We start from the raw sequence: 17,578 nt of genomic DNA, 5'->3' as shown, positions 1-17,578 counted from the left end.
GAGCAGGGCTGATCAGGGAGTTGAGGCACCTTCCCCTGTCACAAACAGAGCAGGGTGGATAGGGAGGTTGTGGACCCACCCCCTGCCTCACACAGAGCCGCAGGGCCATCAGGGGGTTTGGGCGCTGCCCCCTGTCATGCTGATCCCGGTGCTGGGAGGCCTTGCGGCTCCACTGATCCCGGTGCTGGGAGGCATATTACCTTTTTACTATATAGGATAGAGGCCTGGTGCACTGGGGTGCCTGGCCAGTCTAGGTGAGGGGTTGAGGGCTGTTTTCAGGCTGGCGGGTGACTGAAGCTCCCAACCACTCCTTGTTTTCTTTCTTCTTTTTTATTCTGAGGCTTGGCTCCAGCTCTTAGGCCTAGGCTGCTGAAAGCAGGTATCTGATTTGTTTGGGTTCTATAATTGAAACACTGTTTCAACTCCAGCTCTGAGATCCTGGCTGGCTGAAAGCAGGGTTCTGGGGTTTTGTTTAGCTTCTATATTTGTAACAATGTTTCAAACTGCAAGCTCAGAGGCCGGCAGCGGCATGCGGGGAACGTTGGAGTCCTCCGTCACTGAAGCAAGCAAGCCTCATGTTCGCTTCAAGCTGCCTGGCTGCCGGCCGCCATCTTGGCTGGTGCCGGGAGCTGGTCCATCCTTGCTGTTTCAAGGGACCTGGCATATATGGCATACGGTTCTTAATATGTTTGCTCACCTTCTTGGCGCTGTGTTTTGACCAGGGTCACCTCTCCGAGAAAGGTTGTTTCCCCACGTGGGAATTTTTCCCTGAAGTCAGGGAGGGGATGCCTCTCCTAGAAAGGTTGTTTCCCCAGGTAGGAATTTTTCCCTGAAGTCAGGGAGGGAATGAAGCTCCTTGACTGAGTGCCAGGCGGGTAGTTGATCACTACGAACAATCATGCTTAAGCTGCATGGTCTTTGCTCCCTGGAGTGGAGATGGGAAACGCCCTAGCCTTTGTAGTGGAGATTGATGGGATTGAATCAGCTGGTATAAATACAGATGCAGCCAGACAGAGAGACAGAACTTCAGACACAGAACTTAGGAGACAGGGCTTGGAAGACAGGACCAAGAGAGACAGAGCCTAGGCACAGAACCTACAGAAGAACTTCGCTGGAGAGAGCATGCCGGAGGATCCTGGACAGGGACTGGCCTCGGAGCCTGGAGGCGGAGCCTGGCGAGAGAGCATGGCAGGGGATCCTGGACTGAACCTGACTGCGGAGATTGTCAGGAGAGCCTGACTAGAACCTGGTGACTGAACCTGACTGGAGAACCTGGAGAACCTGGCTGGAGAACCTAGCAAGAGAACATGGACATAGAATTTGGCTGGAGATTGTGGCTGGAGATCCTGGCAAGGCTGCTGATCAACTGAACACTTTCTCCGTGACAAGAGAACCCGGCTATGATGATCAACTGAACGCTGTCTCTGTGTCATTCCTTCTTCGCCGACTCCGTCCACACCTTTGGGGACCCCTGGACCTGCTGGGGCTGGACCCTGGCATCTGGCGCCCAAACAGGGACACCTAGGTAAGCCCCACTGTCGGGATGGATAGGACTCCACCATAGGAAGAAGGTGGATAGTCTTCGCTGACTCCGTCCACACCTTTGGGAACCCCTGGAACAGGATTCCCCTAGGTAAGCCCCCCCCATTGAGAACCCCCACACTCGGGACGGATAGGACTCCACCAGGGTACTGCAGACCCCCCTACAGAGGATAAGTAGGGTAAGAAGGTGGATAGTACAGAACTTAGATTGAGAAGATGTGCCATACTGAGTCCAAAGAAAGAAGACTCTGTATTGATCTTTAGATTAAGAAGATGTGCCATACTGAGTCTAAAGAAAAAAGACTCTGTATTGATCTTTTAACATATATGCTTGCTAGCAGAGGAATTAAGGTTACTCCCAGTCAGACAGAACGTTTTATACAAGAAGTATGTCCATGCTTTTCTGAGGAAGAAAAGGTAAATGTAATGGCATGGGAGAAGGTAGGCCCAAGGAGCCTTATCCTTAACCCCACTGCAGCCTTTCCACCCTGGGAAAGTGCAGGATTGGCAAGCTCTCCCTGGGATGATAGATCAGGACTCAGTTAATAGCGGAAAGCGCCAATCCTACTCTTAAAATGGATATAAGAGAGCATTTGAGGTTTTTCTTTTTAATGCTTGCTTTTAAAAAATAAAAAAGGGGGAATTTGCCGGGAGCTGGTCCAGCCTTGCTGTTTCAAGGGACCTGGCATATATGGCATACGGTTCTTAATATGTTTGCTCACCTTCTTGGCGCTGTGTTTTAACCAAGGTCACCTCACTGAGAAAGGTTGAATCCCCAGGTAGGGATTTTCCCCTGAAGTTAGGGAGGGAATAAAACCCCTCAACTAAGTGCCAGGCGGGTAATTAATCCCTTTAACTACGAACAATCATGCTTAAACTGCATAATCTTTTCTCCCTGGAATGGAGATAAGAAACGCCCTAACCTTTGTAATAGAGATTGATAGGATTGAATCAACTGGTATAAATACAGTTGTAACAAGACAGAAACACTCAGAACTTAGAACACAGAACTCAGGAGACAGAATTCAGAAGACAGAACCTACATGGAGCCTAGAGACAGAGCCTAGCGGGAGAACATGGCAAGGGATCCTGGACTGAACCTGACTGCAGAGGTTGGCAAGAGAACCTGACTAGAACCTGGTGACTGAACCTGGCTGGAGAACCTAGCAAGAGAACATGGACACAGAACCTCTCTGGAGATCCAGACCAGAACTTGGCTGGAGATCCTGGCTGGAGATCCTGGCTAGGCTACTGATCAACTGAACGTTGTCTCCATGTCATTCCTTCTTCGCCGACTCCGTCCACACCTTTGGGGACCCCTGGACCCGCTGGGGTTGGACCCCGGCAGGCTGGCAGTTAATTTGCATATCGCCCTGATTAGCCAGTGGGAAGGGTAGCGGAGGTACGGCTAATTACCATGTTTCTCTTTTATTAGATAAGATTAAACCCAAGCAGGGGGTTGTGGGAACCCTAGTTTATAGCCAGTTGGGCAGAAGTGCGGAGGGAAGAAGTGAAATTTTACCTGAAATTGAGGGTTTGGGAGTAGTCTTGTGGGAATTGATGCTAACTCTAGGTAAATAGTGTCAGAATTGAGTTAAATTGTAGGGCCCCCAGCTGTTGTCAGAGACTTGTGTGATGTATGGAAAACCCACAAATTTGGTGTCAGAAATGAGTATGGTGGTTATGTTGTACTATTGTGAGAGTAAAGGGAGAAAGAGATTCTATGCAAAAATCTAGACAATAGAAGGGTTTCCTCTATTCTGCACAGGGACCACTCAGCTTCCCCTTCCTGCCCTGCATTTAAGTGGGTTATGCTGCTGAAGGAAATCAAGCAATAGTATAGATGAGTTCCACTATAAAGTCTAGATTTTCAGCCTTGGTTGGGTCAAGAGTGGATTTTACCATCCTCCATGTCATTAGTCAGACTTGCCTAAAACTCATCACCCCATTACCTGACCCTTCACTCTCTAAAAGCAAGCTTGGGCCCTGGTTGGTGTTGCTCAGTGGTTAGAGTGTCTGCCATCTCATCAAAGGGTTGCAGGTTCAATTCCCCATCAAGGGCAGGTACCTGGGTTGCAGGTTGCAGGTTCGATCCCCAGACTAAGTCAGGGCACATGCAGGAGACAATCAATCAATGTGTCTCTCTCATCTCTCTCTCTCTCTCTCTCTCTCTCTCTCTCTCTCTCTCTCTCTCTCTTTCCTTGCCTCCCTCCCATCCTATCTAAAAAAAAAAATAAATAAAATAAAAGCGAGCTTCAAATTTCTGCCATGAAACATACAGATTTAACCTGAAGGCACACCCATCCTTTCTTCTTTCTTCCTTTTATAATTAAGTGGTGAGAGTGACTCACTTCTTCATCTAAGGTTGATACATTCACCTGCATACCAGATCCCACCCCTTCTATATCCTTAGAAATTTCCCTCATTATTACCCCTCTCTCTCTTTTCTCTTCAATACCTCTTTCTGTACAGATTCATTCCCAACAAGATATAAATGCACTCAAATCCCTCTTACAAAAAAAAAAAAAACTTAACCCCATGTTTACCCCCCAACCGCTTATCTCTCTCCAACTACTCAGTGCCTAGTGTGAATGCTAGGTAGTCTCTATGTTAAAAAAAAAAAAAAAAAAAAAAAAAAGCAGATTCACTAGATCCAACCAGGAAATATCTTTATCCCCTCCCCTCTCATTCCAAGCGTTCTATGGAATTTGTTCTATATTCACCTAGATGAAATATTAGGCAGACACAATAGCTTGTCCTCTCACATTGAGTTGCATGAATAAACAAGAATGGTCATTTTTTGCAATTGGGTTTTATTTGTTCCACTATAATAATGAAAATTATGAAGTTTATTTAAAGCGTCTCCCATCTCCCATCTTTTTCCTAGAGGCCTTGGGGTAAGGACCTCCATTCTCTGTTTCAAAGCTTAATGTTCTGCTTCTGTTCCCTCCTTGTGAATCTTCCTCTGGCTCCTCCAGGGAGAAAGTAGATGAGAAAGAGGAAAGACAGGGCCAGAAAAGGTCTTATCTGGCAGGAAGTACTTTCACCTTCTTTTAGTACCTCTGGTTTGGGGGGGACATTCATAAGTATTTTTCTCAGGATGCATTTGTGGATCTTCAGAGACATTTCTTATAACTGCGGAGATCTCACAAACTGCTCTCTACTTTCTCTGTTTATCTACTTACAACTCCCCCTTGTTTCCAATGATATAGTCAACACAGACTCTCTGTGTTGGGGTCCCATTGGCCCTCCTATGTAAAAGTCCACTTAAATATGCTGCGACATTTGTCTACTCAGTATGCTGGACTAGCTATTTTAAATGACCCAGGCACCTCCACTTCACAATAGGAAAAATAAAGGAAGCCTGGACAAATATGAAACAAAAGAAAGTAAGAATTCAATGAATCAGCATGAAGGTTATGAAGTGAGGAGCCTATCTTACTTTGAAAACTAGAACCATGAATTTCCAATTTCAAAATGAAACCAGAGGAAATAAATAAAATCCAAACCTTCCTTCACCCTGAAACTATGTACTGAATTCTGATGACCTTTTGCTTCTATTAGAGAGCTACATGAGAAATGGGAAATTAAGCCTTTGGTCCATTCAAAGTGGGAAAATACTACATAAAGGTGAGATCTATTAGTCTACAGCCTTAGAATAAGGGTAAATGGGAAACAAACCCAGCATAGAAAGAGAAAATCAGGAACATAGGCCTATTTTGAGAATTCAATAACTACAATCCCCATTCACATGGGTATGTAAACCATATACACTATATTTGTGATTTGAAAAAAATATAAGTAGTTTAACTTAAAATGGTTCCAAGATGGTTAAAACATTTGGCAACTGATAGAGGAAATCGCATACATTCTCAAAAGGAACCCAACCTCAACACAAATCTCAAAGAATTTGAACAGATAAAGTTTCAAGTAGAGACAGAAGGAAATAAAGTATCATGAGTAAGAAACAGCAGAATACACAACACACACACATACATTGTAGATTGGGTTTTGCAGAACTTTGGTTATAAAATGTGTAAGGATCAGCAACTGTGAAAGGAAGGGAGAGAAAGCAAGATTAAGCAGGAAGAGAAATTGAATTATAGTGTAACTCTGACAAAACCTTGTCCAATCCAGCAAAGAGCACTAGTAAGAATATTGTCCATGAGGGTTGTCCTACACTAGCCCAAAATGGCCAGGCCTTCATACCCTCATTGAGTCTCAACATAGAGGCTGCTTTGGGTAGGGCTTGGTCCCAGGAGAGCCCGCTCTCTGCAGATAGAGGCTGCATGATGACCTCATTTCTTCCACAGGTGGCATCAACAGCTAGGCATCACTCTTTTCTTGCAGAAGAATTTAAGTGGTGCATCTCTGTGTCAGATAGACAGATAGATGATAGATAGATAAGAGATAGATAGATATCAGAATAAGTCAGGTAAAATTTTAAATATGAAAATTATCAAACAGAATATAAAATAGGTATTTTAATGTTTTAATAAAGATTTTATTCCTTCAGGGTTTTTAAAATGACAAAGCACATTTGTAAAGAGAATCAAATTTATAAAGTAGAACATCTAGAAATGAAAATTACAATAAAGTTTAAAATTTTATTAGACATGTTAAATAGCAGACATGTAAAAAGAAGATTAAGCAAAATAAACAAAAATTACTAAATTGGAAGATGGATATGATATGATGAAATTATTCAAAGAGATCAACTAAAGGACTTGTATGCATGCATGTGAACATAATCAATGGACACAGACCCAGGGGGAGGCGGGGAGGGCATGTGCTGGGGGTTGGGGGCAGCTGGGGAGAGGTCAATGGGGGGAAAAAGGAGATTCATGTAATACATTAAACAATAAAGAATTTAAATTTTAAAAAAGTCAAATACAACAATAATAAACCTAAACAATAAGATGTTTCAAAAAAATGCAACCCAGAGAAACAAAAAGATGGAAAAGAAAATTAAAATTTATAATTTATGTTTAATTAGAGTTTAGTAGGAGGAGATAAGAGAGAATGAAAAAGAGAAAATAGTCAAAAGATAATGAATGAGAAGTTTCTACATTTATTGAAAGACTTAAACCCTCAGATTAAGAAAGCCAAATCAATTTCTTGTGGGAGAAATAAAAAGAAATCTAAGAATAGACACATCATAATAAAACTGTAGAACATTAAAGACAAAGAGATTTTAAATATGAGCCAGAGAGAAAAGACAAAAATTTTCAAAGGGAAGAAATTATATTTAAGTTTAAATTATCTATACTAATAAAAGGGTGATATGCTAATTAGACCAGACATCTTCCAGACATCCTTCCAGACAAAACCACAGTGGCAGGGTTCAAGGCAGAGGTGGTTAGTGGCGACCAGGCCAGCAGGGGAGAGCAGTTAGGGGCAACCAGGCAGGCAGGCAGAGTGGTTAGGGGCAATCAGGCAGGCAGGCAGGTGAGCAGTTAGGAGTCATCGGTCCCAGATTGCGAGAAGGATGTCCGACTGCTGGTTTAGGCCTGATCTCGCAGTCAGACATCCCCCAAGGGGTTCCAGATTGGAGAGGGTGCAGGGCCGGGCTGTGGGGCCCCTGCCCCATGCATGAATTTCATGCACTGGGCCTCTAGTCAATAATAATAAACGTTAAAAAAAGAGTGAATATTTTTATTTTTTTAATGATTTTTATTGATTTCAGAAGAAGGGAGAGAGAGAGAGAGATAGAAACATCAGTGATAAGAGAGAATCATCGATCAGCTGCCTCCTACACACACCACACTGGGGATCAAGCCTGCAACCTGGGCATGTGTCCTGGCCAGGAACTGAACTGTGATCTTCCAGTTCATAGGTCAATGCTCAACCAGGCAATTTTTTTCAATATATTGAAATGAAATTACTATCAATTTAAAATTCTTTACCTAGTCAAATTATTATTTTTCAAGAATAAAAAGTTTTTGTTGGATTTTTTTAGGGTTCTCTATATACAGTATCATGTCTTCTGCAAATAATGACAATTTTACTTCTTCCTTTTCTATCTGAATGCCTTTTATTTCTTCTTGTGGAATTACTGTGGCTTGGACTTCAAGAGTGGTGAAAGTTAATACCCTTTCTTATTCCCAATCTTAAGGGAAACACTTAGTTTTTGTCCATTAAGGTATGGTTCCTCTAGTCCCACTTTGCTGAGAGTTTTTATCATCAACTAGAGGCCCGATGCACAAAATTCCTGCAAGAGTAGGCCTTTCTTCTCCTGGCTGCCGGCTCTAGCTTCCCTCTGGCACCCAAACTCTGGCTTACCTCAGCTGCTGACAGGCACCCAGGACCCAGCAGGCACCTGGGACCCGGGTTTCGCTCCGGTCACCGACAGATACCTGGGACCCAGGCTTCCCTTGCAAGCCCCGCTTCATCTAGAAGGATGTCTGGTCTAACTAGTATATTACCCTTTTATTATTGAATAATAATAATAATGAAGAGAAAATAGTTACATTTTCAGAAAAACAAAACCTGAGAAAGTTAGCTTCAATAGATCTTTATAAGCAGTACTAGAAGTTGCTAAAATAAAGGATAAAATATTGGATAACCTTAAAATTAATTTTTTTTGTTTTCATCAAAAGACATCTAGAAGACTGTGCGAAAACAAGGTAAAAAAAAATGAAAGAAGATGCTTGCAACATATACTAGTATAACCCACAAACTCTCGCATCCATAGAAAATAAAGTGTTCCTACTAAAAATTAATAAAAAAAAGACAACCCAGTAGAAAATGGACAACCAAATTGAACAGGCATTGCACAAAACAAAAAGTCCAAATGAGCAATAAACATATTTTTAATGCCCAAATTTATTAGTAACATAGGAAATGCAAACTAAAATTACAATGAGATACCATTACACCAGGTTGTCAAAAATTTTGAATTTTATAATATCAAGTGTTGGCATGAATGTGAAGCAACTGAAACTTCCATATACTGCTATACAAAGTGTAAACCAAGAACAAGATGTATGGAAGATAAAAATAGAGGGATATTTTCAAATTGCAAGAATTGAGATGGCCATTCTAAAAACTTTTAGCTGAGATTGAAGAATAAGGGATTGGTCAGATCAAGCAATTCCAAGCAAAAAGGACACTCTACAAAGGCCTTAATTTGGTAAAGGGCTTGGCAAGTTTGAGAAACTGAAAGTGTGGCTGGGGGCAGAAGGATCAAGAGGCACAGGGTCAGAAATGCATTCAGTGATATCCTGTCAGTAGCTCGATATTGGCCATGGTGAGAATATTTATACCGCAGAAATTGGCAAATGCTACAATTCAGAGTGTGTGTTTTTTCCATTTGTAGAATCGGTTGTTAAACATTTGCCCACACACCACTCTTTGGATCATAGAGGAAAAGTCTGGTATAGAAATAAAAAAAAAATATGGGAGTCCTCAGAAGGCAGTTGAAGGTGTTCAGCTGTGCTTCATTAAGCAGCAATTCATTTTTTGCACAGAGCTGAAAGTCTTAGCATGGAATTTTCTCATGCTGTCCCCATAAAACAGCCTGTTGTTGACACATAAATGGCTGCCAGACTTTTCAGACAGGTTGGGGTCCTAAAAGGAGTGAAAAAGAATGTTTGCCAAAGAAACCCAGTTCTCCTTCTGTTTTTGGCCTTGGCAGTGTGGCAAGGAATGTGAAAGTAGTGTTACAGGTTTGTATGCATGTTCCATTTACTGCCTATGGGACCATCTACACTTGCGTCCCTAGAGCCCTTGTGGACTGGTGCCAGCCATGTGTACACACCAGCACCAGGTGGCAGGCTTCGTGCACACCTAGCCCTACCCGACCTTACATCCAGGCAGATGCAAGCAGACATGAGTAAATAACCCCGCCAAAAGCCTAGTTTCTACATACAGAACTGTGCACTTCTAGGTAGCACATGAAAGCAGAGCTTAAGAAAACACAGTGGCCAAGGTGTCTGACAACTGGAGCAAGATGTGTAGCTAACACTCCTCAGAGAAGGGTGCCCAGGGGCTGCAGACATGGTTCTGAGGGTGTCAGCAGTGCCCTGTGGGAGGTCTTGATACACTTGCAGAGACAGCAGCTACAATGATGCTGACAATAGCCCAGGGGTGGGCAAACTTTTTGACTCCAGGGCCACAATGGGTTCTTAAACTGGACCGGAGGGCTGGAACAAAAGCATGGATGGAGTGTTTGTGTGAACTAATATAAATTCAAAGTAAACATCATTACATAAAAGGGTACGGTCTTTTTTTTCAATAGTTTTATTCATTTCAAACAGGCCGAATCCGGCCTGTGGGCCGTAGTTTGCCCACGGCTGCAATAGCCCCTTCTCCTGGTCCTGGACTTTATATTTTTCCAAGCATTTTCACATGCAGTTTCTTATTTTTGTTTTTTACTACCGCTCTATGGAGTTGCAAGCATAAGATCACTATCTTCTTCTGTTTTGCAAATGAAGTGACTACAGTTCCAGCCTCTTTAAATTAACATGGACCACTCAGCAATACTGAGCTGGGACTGGGTAAAATTCACTTCAAAATGTACATTTGTACATACAATGGAATATATAATCCTATATAATAAAAGCCTAATATGCAAATCGAACAGTGAAACAACCGGTTGCTATGACATGAACTGACCACCAGGGGGCAGATGCTCAATGCAGGAGCTGCCCCCAGCCCACAGGCCCAAGGCCAGCCAAGGCAGATGCCAGTGGGGTCTGCACCCATCACCCCGCTGGTCAACCCCAGATGGAGGCAACTGGTGGTGGAGGTGGGAGGAGGGGCCAATGAGTGGGCAATGCCAGGCTGGCCAAGGCGGGTGCCAGTGAGGGGCCCCCTGATCGCCCTGCTGGTCACCCTACAGGTCGGCCCTGATCCCTAGCCAGGTCTAGGGACACTACCCGTGCATAATTTCGTGCATCGGGTCTCTAGTCTATATAATAAAAGCCTAAGCAACCTTTACAGCAGGACCAATACATCCGGTTGCTATGATGCGCATTGACCACCAGAGGGCAGACACTCAAATGCAGGAGCTGCCCCCTGGTGGTCAGCACACAGCCAGAAGCCGGGCTCACAGTGAGCAGGAGCCTCTCCTGCTTCTGCGGCAGTGCTAAGGAGCAGCGAGCCAAGCAGTAAGGAGCAGCGAGCAGACGGGGGTAAGGAGCAAGGGGTCCTGGACTATGAGAGGGCACAGGCCGGGCTGAGGGACCTCCCCACCCAGTGCACAAGTTTCATGCACTGAGCCTCTAGTTCTATATATAATTGTGTCTATTATAACAGTATATATTTTGCTTTCTGAAACATTTAAACAGACAGATTGCTTTTCTATGAGGTACCAAGAATTCCAAGCGGTACCCATCAAATCTGCATTAACATGTATACATAAAAATGTTTTTGAAACACTTTCTTCTGATTATAAAAGTAATATTTCTGTTGATAGTATAACATTTTGAAAATCAGGAATAGTCATTCATAATTAGAATGCAAAACAAAAATATTTAGTGTGTTAGAAACATTATTAGAATAAATATGTAGCCTACCGAAATAGTGATTATCTGGAAAGTGCACTCATTTCAGTATACAGTTAACTTCATTTACAAATATAATGAACATTCAATGTGTGTGTGCTCATATGTAGATATTTTCAATGTCTTGTCCTATAGGCTCTGCTCAAAGGCCCACCTTCCATGGACCCTAAAGGTAGCTGTGAGTTGTGAAATGCACACTGATCATGGTGGCCAGCCTTTAGGTGGTCCATGATTCTTGTCTCCTGGTTTTCACCCTCTGTATAGTCCCTGGCCACAGTGAGCAGGACTGCCCTGGATAACATAATAGCATGTTCCAAAACAACAACATGATTCCTAAGGCTAGAAAATAAGAGACACTGTGGCTTCTTCCTTCCTCTCTTTTTGGTCACTAACTCTGAGGGAAACAGCCACCCTGTCGCCAGGACACTCACACAGCCCTACAAACGGGCAGTGGAGGGAAGCCCAGACCTTCTGTCAACAGCCATATGAGGGCACCAAACTGAATGCAGATCCTCAGCTCCAATCTGCACCGCAATCCAAGAGACCCTGAGCAGGACCACCAGCTAAGATGCTCCCGAACCCTGACACACAGAAACTGTGAATTAATAATCCTTTCTTGTTGGTTTAAGCAGCAAGTTTTGGGTAATTTATTATGCAGCAACACAGAACTAACACGATGGCTTTAAACCAGGCAACTCAACTTAAATCCAGGTTCTACCATTTACTATGTCAGTGACCTTGGGAAACTCACAGTATCTCTCACAATTATTTTTAAATTGAAATAATAGTTATCTACCTCAAAGCAATGCTTTAAAGAGTGATTGTGATCATGTAACATGGAAGTGCTTAGCACAAGCTTGGCATTCTTTGAGTGACTAATTCTAGTTTACCCAGAACTTTCTTGGTTTTAGCACTGAAAGTCTGGCAGCTGAGAACTTCCTCAAACCCAGGTAAATTGCGATAGTTAGTCATCCTAGCACTCATTGAAAATTGGTTGAAGGTGAAAGATGTCAGTGGTATACATTTAAAAAAGAACATCTAAAAGCATCAGGTAGACAAGCCCACACTCTACTTACCACACATGAAGAGATTGTGGCTAAGACTGCGTCAGCATATCTGTGCATCCTGGATTCTCAGACCATGAAAATAAACTCTGCTGCAGTTCTGAGAAGTTCTGCAATGATCTGGAGATGTCTGGTCTGCTGTTTCCATCACTCTGGTCTTACCAGGAAGACTCCAGGTCTTCCCTTACTGTTTTTTCTGAAGGCTGGAACGGGGCCTCTTTCACACCATCAACAAGACTGGTCTAGAACATTTCATTGCATCGGACCCCGAAGTTTGGGGTCTCTGAAAGGGAAGTGCAACTCCACTAACGTTGGAGACGGCGATTTTGAAGCCAACCATCAAACCTGACCAGGCAGAGTCCCAGGCCAGGCCTGAGTTGGCCGCCATGGAAGCCCAAGTATGCCCCAGCCTCCTCAGAGTCCACCACCCTGTAGGGCTCACCTTCTTCCATTCTTCCTGGAGCTCTCACCTGTAGTCTTCCTTGCACTGTGCACATCTCCATCCATCTACCCATAAATGACAAGCTTTCTCACCATGCAGATCTATGCCAAGGCACTGCTCCCTCTTGGGAAGTTCCTCCAACTCCCAGGGAGCCTCCAACTCCCATGGTCCCTGATGCTTACCTGACATACCACATTACAAGTTACATCACAGTTGCCTCTTTGTTTGTCTCGTCCACCCCACGCCCAATCTCAATCTGCTTCAGCACAAGGACTGTGTCTTGTTTACCTTTCTTTCCTCAGTTCCCACCACAGTGCCTGGCACATAATTGATACTTGATAAATGATCATTGATTAAATGAATAAATGTATGAATAAATGCCTTTCACTCTATTTGGCTCAGTTTTCCAAAGACTGATATGTGGGAAGTAGAATAAAATGCTCCTTTTACTCCTTAGGAGCCACGGTTTGCTCCAGCTAATGAGCCGACAAGGGGAGGAGGAAGCCAAGCTCACCACTTGTACAGATGCACAGACATGGACACCGACTGACACATTTGACACCCAGGGACTGCCTGTCCCAAGGCAAGGCCAGGCTTGGTAACCACTCCTGCAGAACATCCTGCTCTCTGCCTGCACTGATTACTTAAGAAGTCAAGAATAAAAGTAAAGTCTTGAATGAGTTTTCTTTCGTTTCAAAAACAAATGACACAAACCTGGCCTGGCCCACTTGACAAACTCCAGTGCTTTGTGGATTCCCTGTAATTGGGAGCTTCTGCCCTCAGCTACTGAATTACCCACCCGCAGACAGAAGCCAGGGAAGCCAGGTAGTCTGGCTAACACACAGAAGAATGATTAGCAGACAGATCCTGAAGTGGCTGGCCCTCTGGACAAAGCGGGAGCATGAGGTCAGAACCGTGAGTGGGCATGTGTGCTGCAGCAGAGGCCCGTGGCACCCTGCCAGCCGCGCCACTTCATGCATCACGTGTCTCATTGGAGAAAAGAAGAATGTCTTCCAGAAATCCCAGGCACCTCAACATCTGGTTTAGTGCTCCTTCCAGCAGCCTGAATAAAATGATGTGCTGCTTTCAAACTCAGGTCAAAGTAATAGAGTAGAAGGATGTTTTGACAAATAGCCTTCACTCCATCTGGTAAATAAGAGAAGAAGAAAAAATAAGTCAAGACAAACCCTTGTAAAGGGAAGCAATAATGAGCGGGTAGCTCTGGTATTCTTGGGGTGAGTAAATACTTTGAAATTCAGGATCTACGACAGCTTGTCTGCTAGGATGCTAAACCAGGAGGGGGAGCAACTGCATCTCATAGGCTTGTTTTACTAGGAATTTGTTGTTATGTGTCTGCTATTTGGAAGGCAAGTATTATATTGTATGTTTCTCCAAGAAAGTATAAAGTATCAAGGCACATAAAGTGTCAGACTGAACAGCTGCAGCCATCCCTGGTGTTAGGGAAGGGAGCAAACATTAATCAAATGTCCTTATGTTCTTACACAATATTCTTTAATGTAATCCTTGCAACAAAGCTGAAAGGACAGTGTTATCACCCCTGCTTTATGACTTAGATTAAGGAGATTAATCAAGTGTACACAACTTAAGAAAACTTTGGAGCTAGATCTGAACCCGAGGACCGAAGTATGTGTGTTCCTTTGTCCTGGAGTGTGCAGTCCCACCTCCAAGCTGTGACCTCGGCATTGCCATCTTAGGCACTTTCTCTATTTACTGCAGATCCCCATGGGCTCCTAGTCACAGCAGGCTCTGGTCAGTGCATTCTCAGCAAGCGTGGACCTGTATAAGCTCTGTTTCTCTCTTGCAATTTTGCCTCCTTCTATTATATTGGAACTTGGTATATTTTCCACAAGATGGAATATCAAGGTATCTGTAAAAAACTCACACTCACTTATGCCTTTTTTTTTTATTTGAAAATCCAAATTCTCCATCTGCTCATGAGCCTTGTCTGGAATTAACCAGACAGAGTGATATCCCTACATTATAGAGTGGGTGCAGAGTTAAGGAAGTGGATTGAATTTACAGTGCTTACTCTTTTTGCCAAGAAACTCATCCAACTGGGGTTGGAAAACCAATCCCCAAATGTTGGGTATTAATTGGACCCTTGGCCAAAGCAATCACTCTATCAGCCAATTAAGGTCCGTGGAGCAAGAGCAGACTGTCATCCAGAGCCAACGCAGACGGCTTGAGACCTGGTCACACACTATTTCTCTCCCGCTGCCGCCAAACCGTGACTCTGCCCCTTTGTCTCCAGTGACTTGTTTCCCTTCTTCAGTCTGCTGGCAAAACTAGGGGTCTTTTCAAGCTCTCCAGGACCCAGCTACCCATCAATATTAAAAAAGAAGCCACGAGTAGTTATTGAAACTTGTGGAAAGTTTGCAGATTTGCAGGGAAGGTCTTAGAGGAGTTCATGTTCTGGAAAGCGAAGACTTCTTAGGGACTGAATTATCTGGAAAGTTGCTTCATGCTCCCCAAGCATCTGCAGACAGTGAAGGGACTTTTCTACAGCACGCAATCTGCATGGCAGCCCACGTGCCATATGACCAGTTTATGATCAACTGAATGTTGGGATATCACATCTATCTATCTGATGAGGGTCAAGAGTTCACTGACAAAACAGCATATCCCTGTGCTGAAGGCACTTCTGCCTGCCATGTGCAGCTCCACCCATGGGAACCCAGTTCTGCTGTCATGTCAGTACCTTTTCAATACCTGCTTTCCCCCAACACTGTTAGTTGAACCCTGCTGCCCTGCCATGTCTACTCTGCCCACCACTAGATACCAGATACCTCGGGTAGGATGCAACTCTTGCTTGAGAGGACACTTATTCGGAGGGCCCAGAACTTGCAACTATAACTTTTAAAAACTGCATTTTCTTAATGAGTTGCATTTAAAAGTTGAAAACTCAAATGATGAAAGAGAATCATTGATCTGATGCCTCCTGCATACCCCCCACTGGTGATTGAGCCTGCCTCCTGGGTATGTGCCCTTGACCGGAATCGAACCTGGGAACACTTCAGTCCTCAGGCCAATGCTCTATCCACTGGGCCAAATCAGTCAGGGCAAGATTTTACTTTTAATTTCAGTTTAATCCTCAGGCAAATGGGAATAAAGGGTGTTGAGAAATTCAAGGGAGGATTACCAAGGTGCAAATCAGATTATGCATATCAACAACGTTAGTTCCTCCTAGCCTGCAGAAATAAGAAGAGATTACATTAAGCTGACTTCTGAAGATCCACTTACCCCTACCCTCACCTACGTGTCCCATCTCCAGTGAGGAGCTTTGGTGGGTGAGGTCTTAAAGAGATTCACCCTCCTAGTGGTATATATAGGCCAGGATCACATTACTAAGCATTTAACTGGTAGGAGACTGGCTTCAGAGACTCTTCTTGGAGACACACTTCAGGGACTCACTCAAAGGAGCAGGCCCCAGCATTCTGTTTGGGCACCGAGCAGGAGTTGGTGGCAGCGGTTGCGGTGGCACTGACGAAAGGCAGAGAAGGGCAGGCCGTGTGAGCAGGTGGACCCGCTGAGCCCAGCAGACAGCCAGCCAACAGCGAACTGACCTAGCAGTCTACCACTTAGCATCTAGCCAACCAAACCAGTTCACCCGCGCCCCTTCACCATCAACTCAGGTTCGGCCGGCCCCGGCCCGCCTTCCGCAGCCGTCGTGGCAGCCCCGGGAGGAGCACTGGCGTCCTTTTCCTTCGATCCTCAGGATTTGAAGATGGCTGCACAGTCCGCACCGAAAGTTGTGCTAAAAAGCACCACCAAGATGTCTCTAAATGAGCGCTTTACTAATATGCTGAAGGACAAACAGCCGATGCCAGTGAATATTCGGGCTTCGATGCAGCAGCAGCAGCAGCTGGCCAGTGCCAGAAACAGAAGACTGGCCCAGCAGATGGAAAACAGGCCCTCTGTCCAGGCAACACTAAAACTTAAGCAGAGCTTAAAGCAGCACCTGGGTAAGAGTAACATCCAGGCACGGTTAGGCCTACCCACAGGGGCCCTGGCCAGGGGAGCGATCGGAGGAGGAGGCCTACCGCTAATCCAGAGCGGCTGGCCTAGAGGAGGACTACGTGGGGGACGTGCCACAGGAACCCTACTTAGGGGCGGGATGTCGCTCCGAGGTCAAAACCTGCTCCGAGGTCAAAACCTGCTCCGAGGTGGACGAGCCGTAGCTCCCCGAATGGGCTTAAGAAGAGTTGGTGTTCGAGCTGGTGGAGGTCCTGGGCGAGGGTGCCTAGGGCGTGGAGCTAGGGGTCGTGGCGGAATCGGTGGTAGAGGTCGGGGTATCATAGGTCGGGGAAGAGGGGGCTTTGGGGGCCGAGGCCGTGGACGAGGAAGAGGTGCCTTTGCGCGCCCTGCACCGAGCAAGGAACAGCTGGACAACCAATTGGATGCGTACATGTCGAAAACAAAAGGACACCTGGACGCAGAGTTGGATGCCTACATGGCACAGACAGATCCTGAAGCCAATGATTGAAGCCTGCCTTCCCTCCTCTGAGAGACTTGTTGAAAAGTTACCACATCTGTAAATAACGGTGAGATGACATTAGAAGAGCCCACCTGACTGATGCTGGAAGGACCTATCACAATAGACTGCGGACTTGCTTGCCACCGGTGTGTGCATTTAGTGTGTTCCTTTTACTTTTTTGGTAACTATTGTATGAAACCCTTTTTTCCTCTGGAAAAAAATAAAAATAAAAAAAATAAAACCAGGAAAAAAAAGTTGAAAACTCATGAATTCCTTTAATAGCATAGAATTAATAAAAATACCTAAGGAAATAATAAAAGTGGGATATTGCCCAGTTGCACCCATTGTTATTGACATTCATGAGTGAGACGCTCAAACACAAAATCAGTCAGCTTAGTGCTACTTCTCCTGAGCACCATCAAGTCAGGCTGGAGCTCAAATCCTCCTGCTGAGGGCGCTGGCCTGGGCCCCAGGTGCCAGGGTGGTGAAGGAGGACAAAGGGGAATGGTAATCATCTTCATAGCCATCA

At 44.7% G+C, this 17,578-nt stretch overlaps 1 protein-coding gene across 1 annotated transcript; it reads left to right on the top strand.

The window, feature by feature from the left end:
- The first annotated feature begins 16,011 nt into the window (after positions 1-16,011).
- On the top strand, positions 16,012-17,255 carry LOC132229385 (chromatin target of PRMT1 protein-like). The gene has a single exon (XM_059686049.1). The coding sequence runs from the start codon at positions 16,300-16,302 to the stop codon at positions 17,056-17,058; it is 759 nt and encodes a 252-aa protein (XP_059542032.1). The 5' UTR covers positions 16,012-16,299; the 3' UTR covers positions 17,059-17,255.
- The last annotated feature ends 323 nt before the right edge of the window (positions 17,256-17,578 follow it).

This window comes from Myotis daubentonii, chromosome 3 (assembly GCF_963259705.1).
Source record: "Myotis daubentonii chromosome 3, mMyoDau2.1, whole genome shotgun sequence".
Taxonomy (NCBI): Eukaryota; Metazoa; Chordata; class Mammalia; order Chiroptera; family Vespertilionidae; genus Myotis; species Myotis daubentonii.
This window is presented reverse-complemented; position numbering and strand designations above follow the sequence as displayed.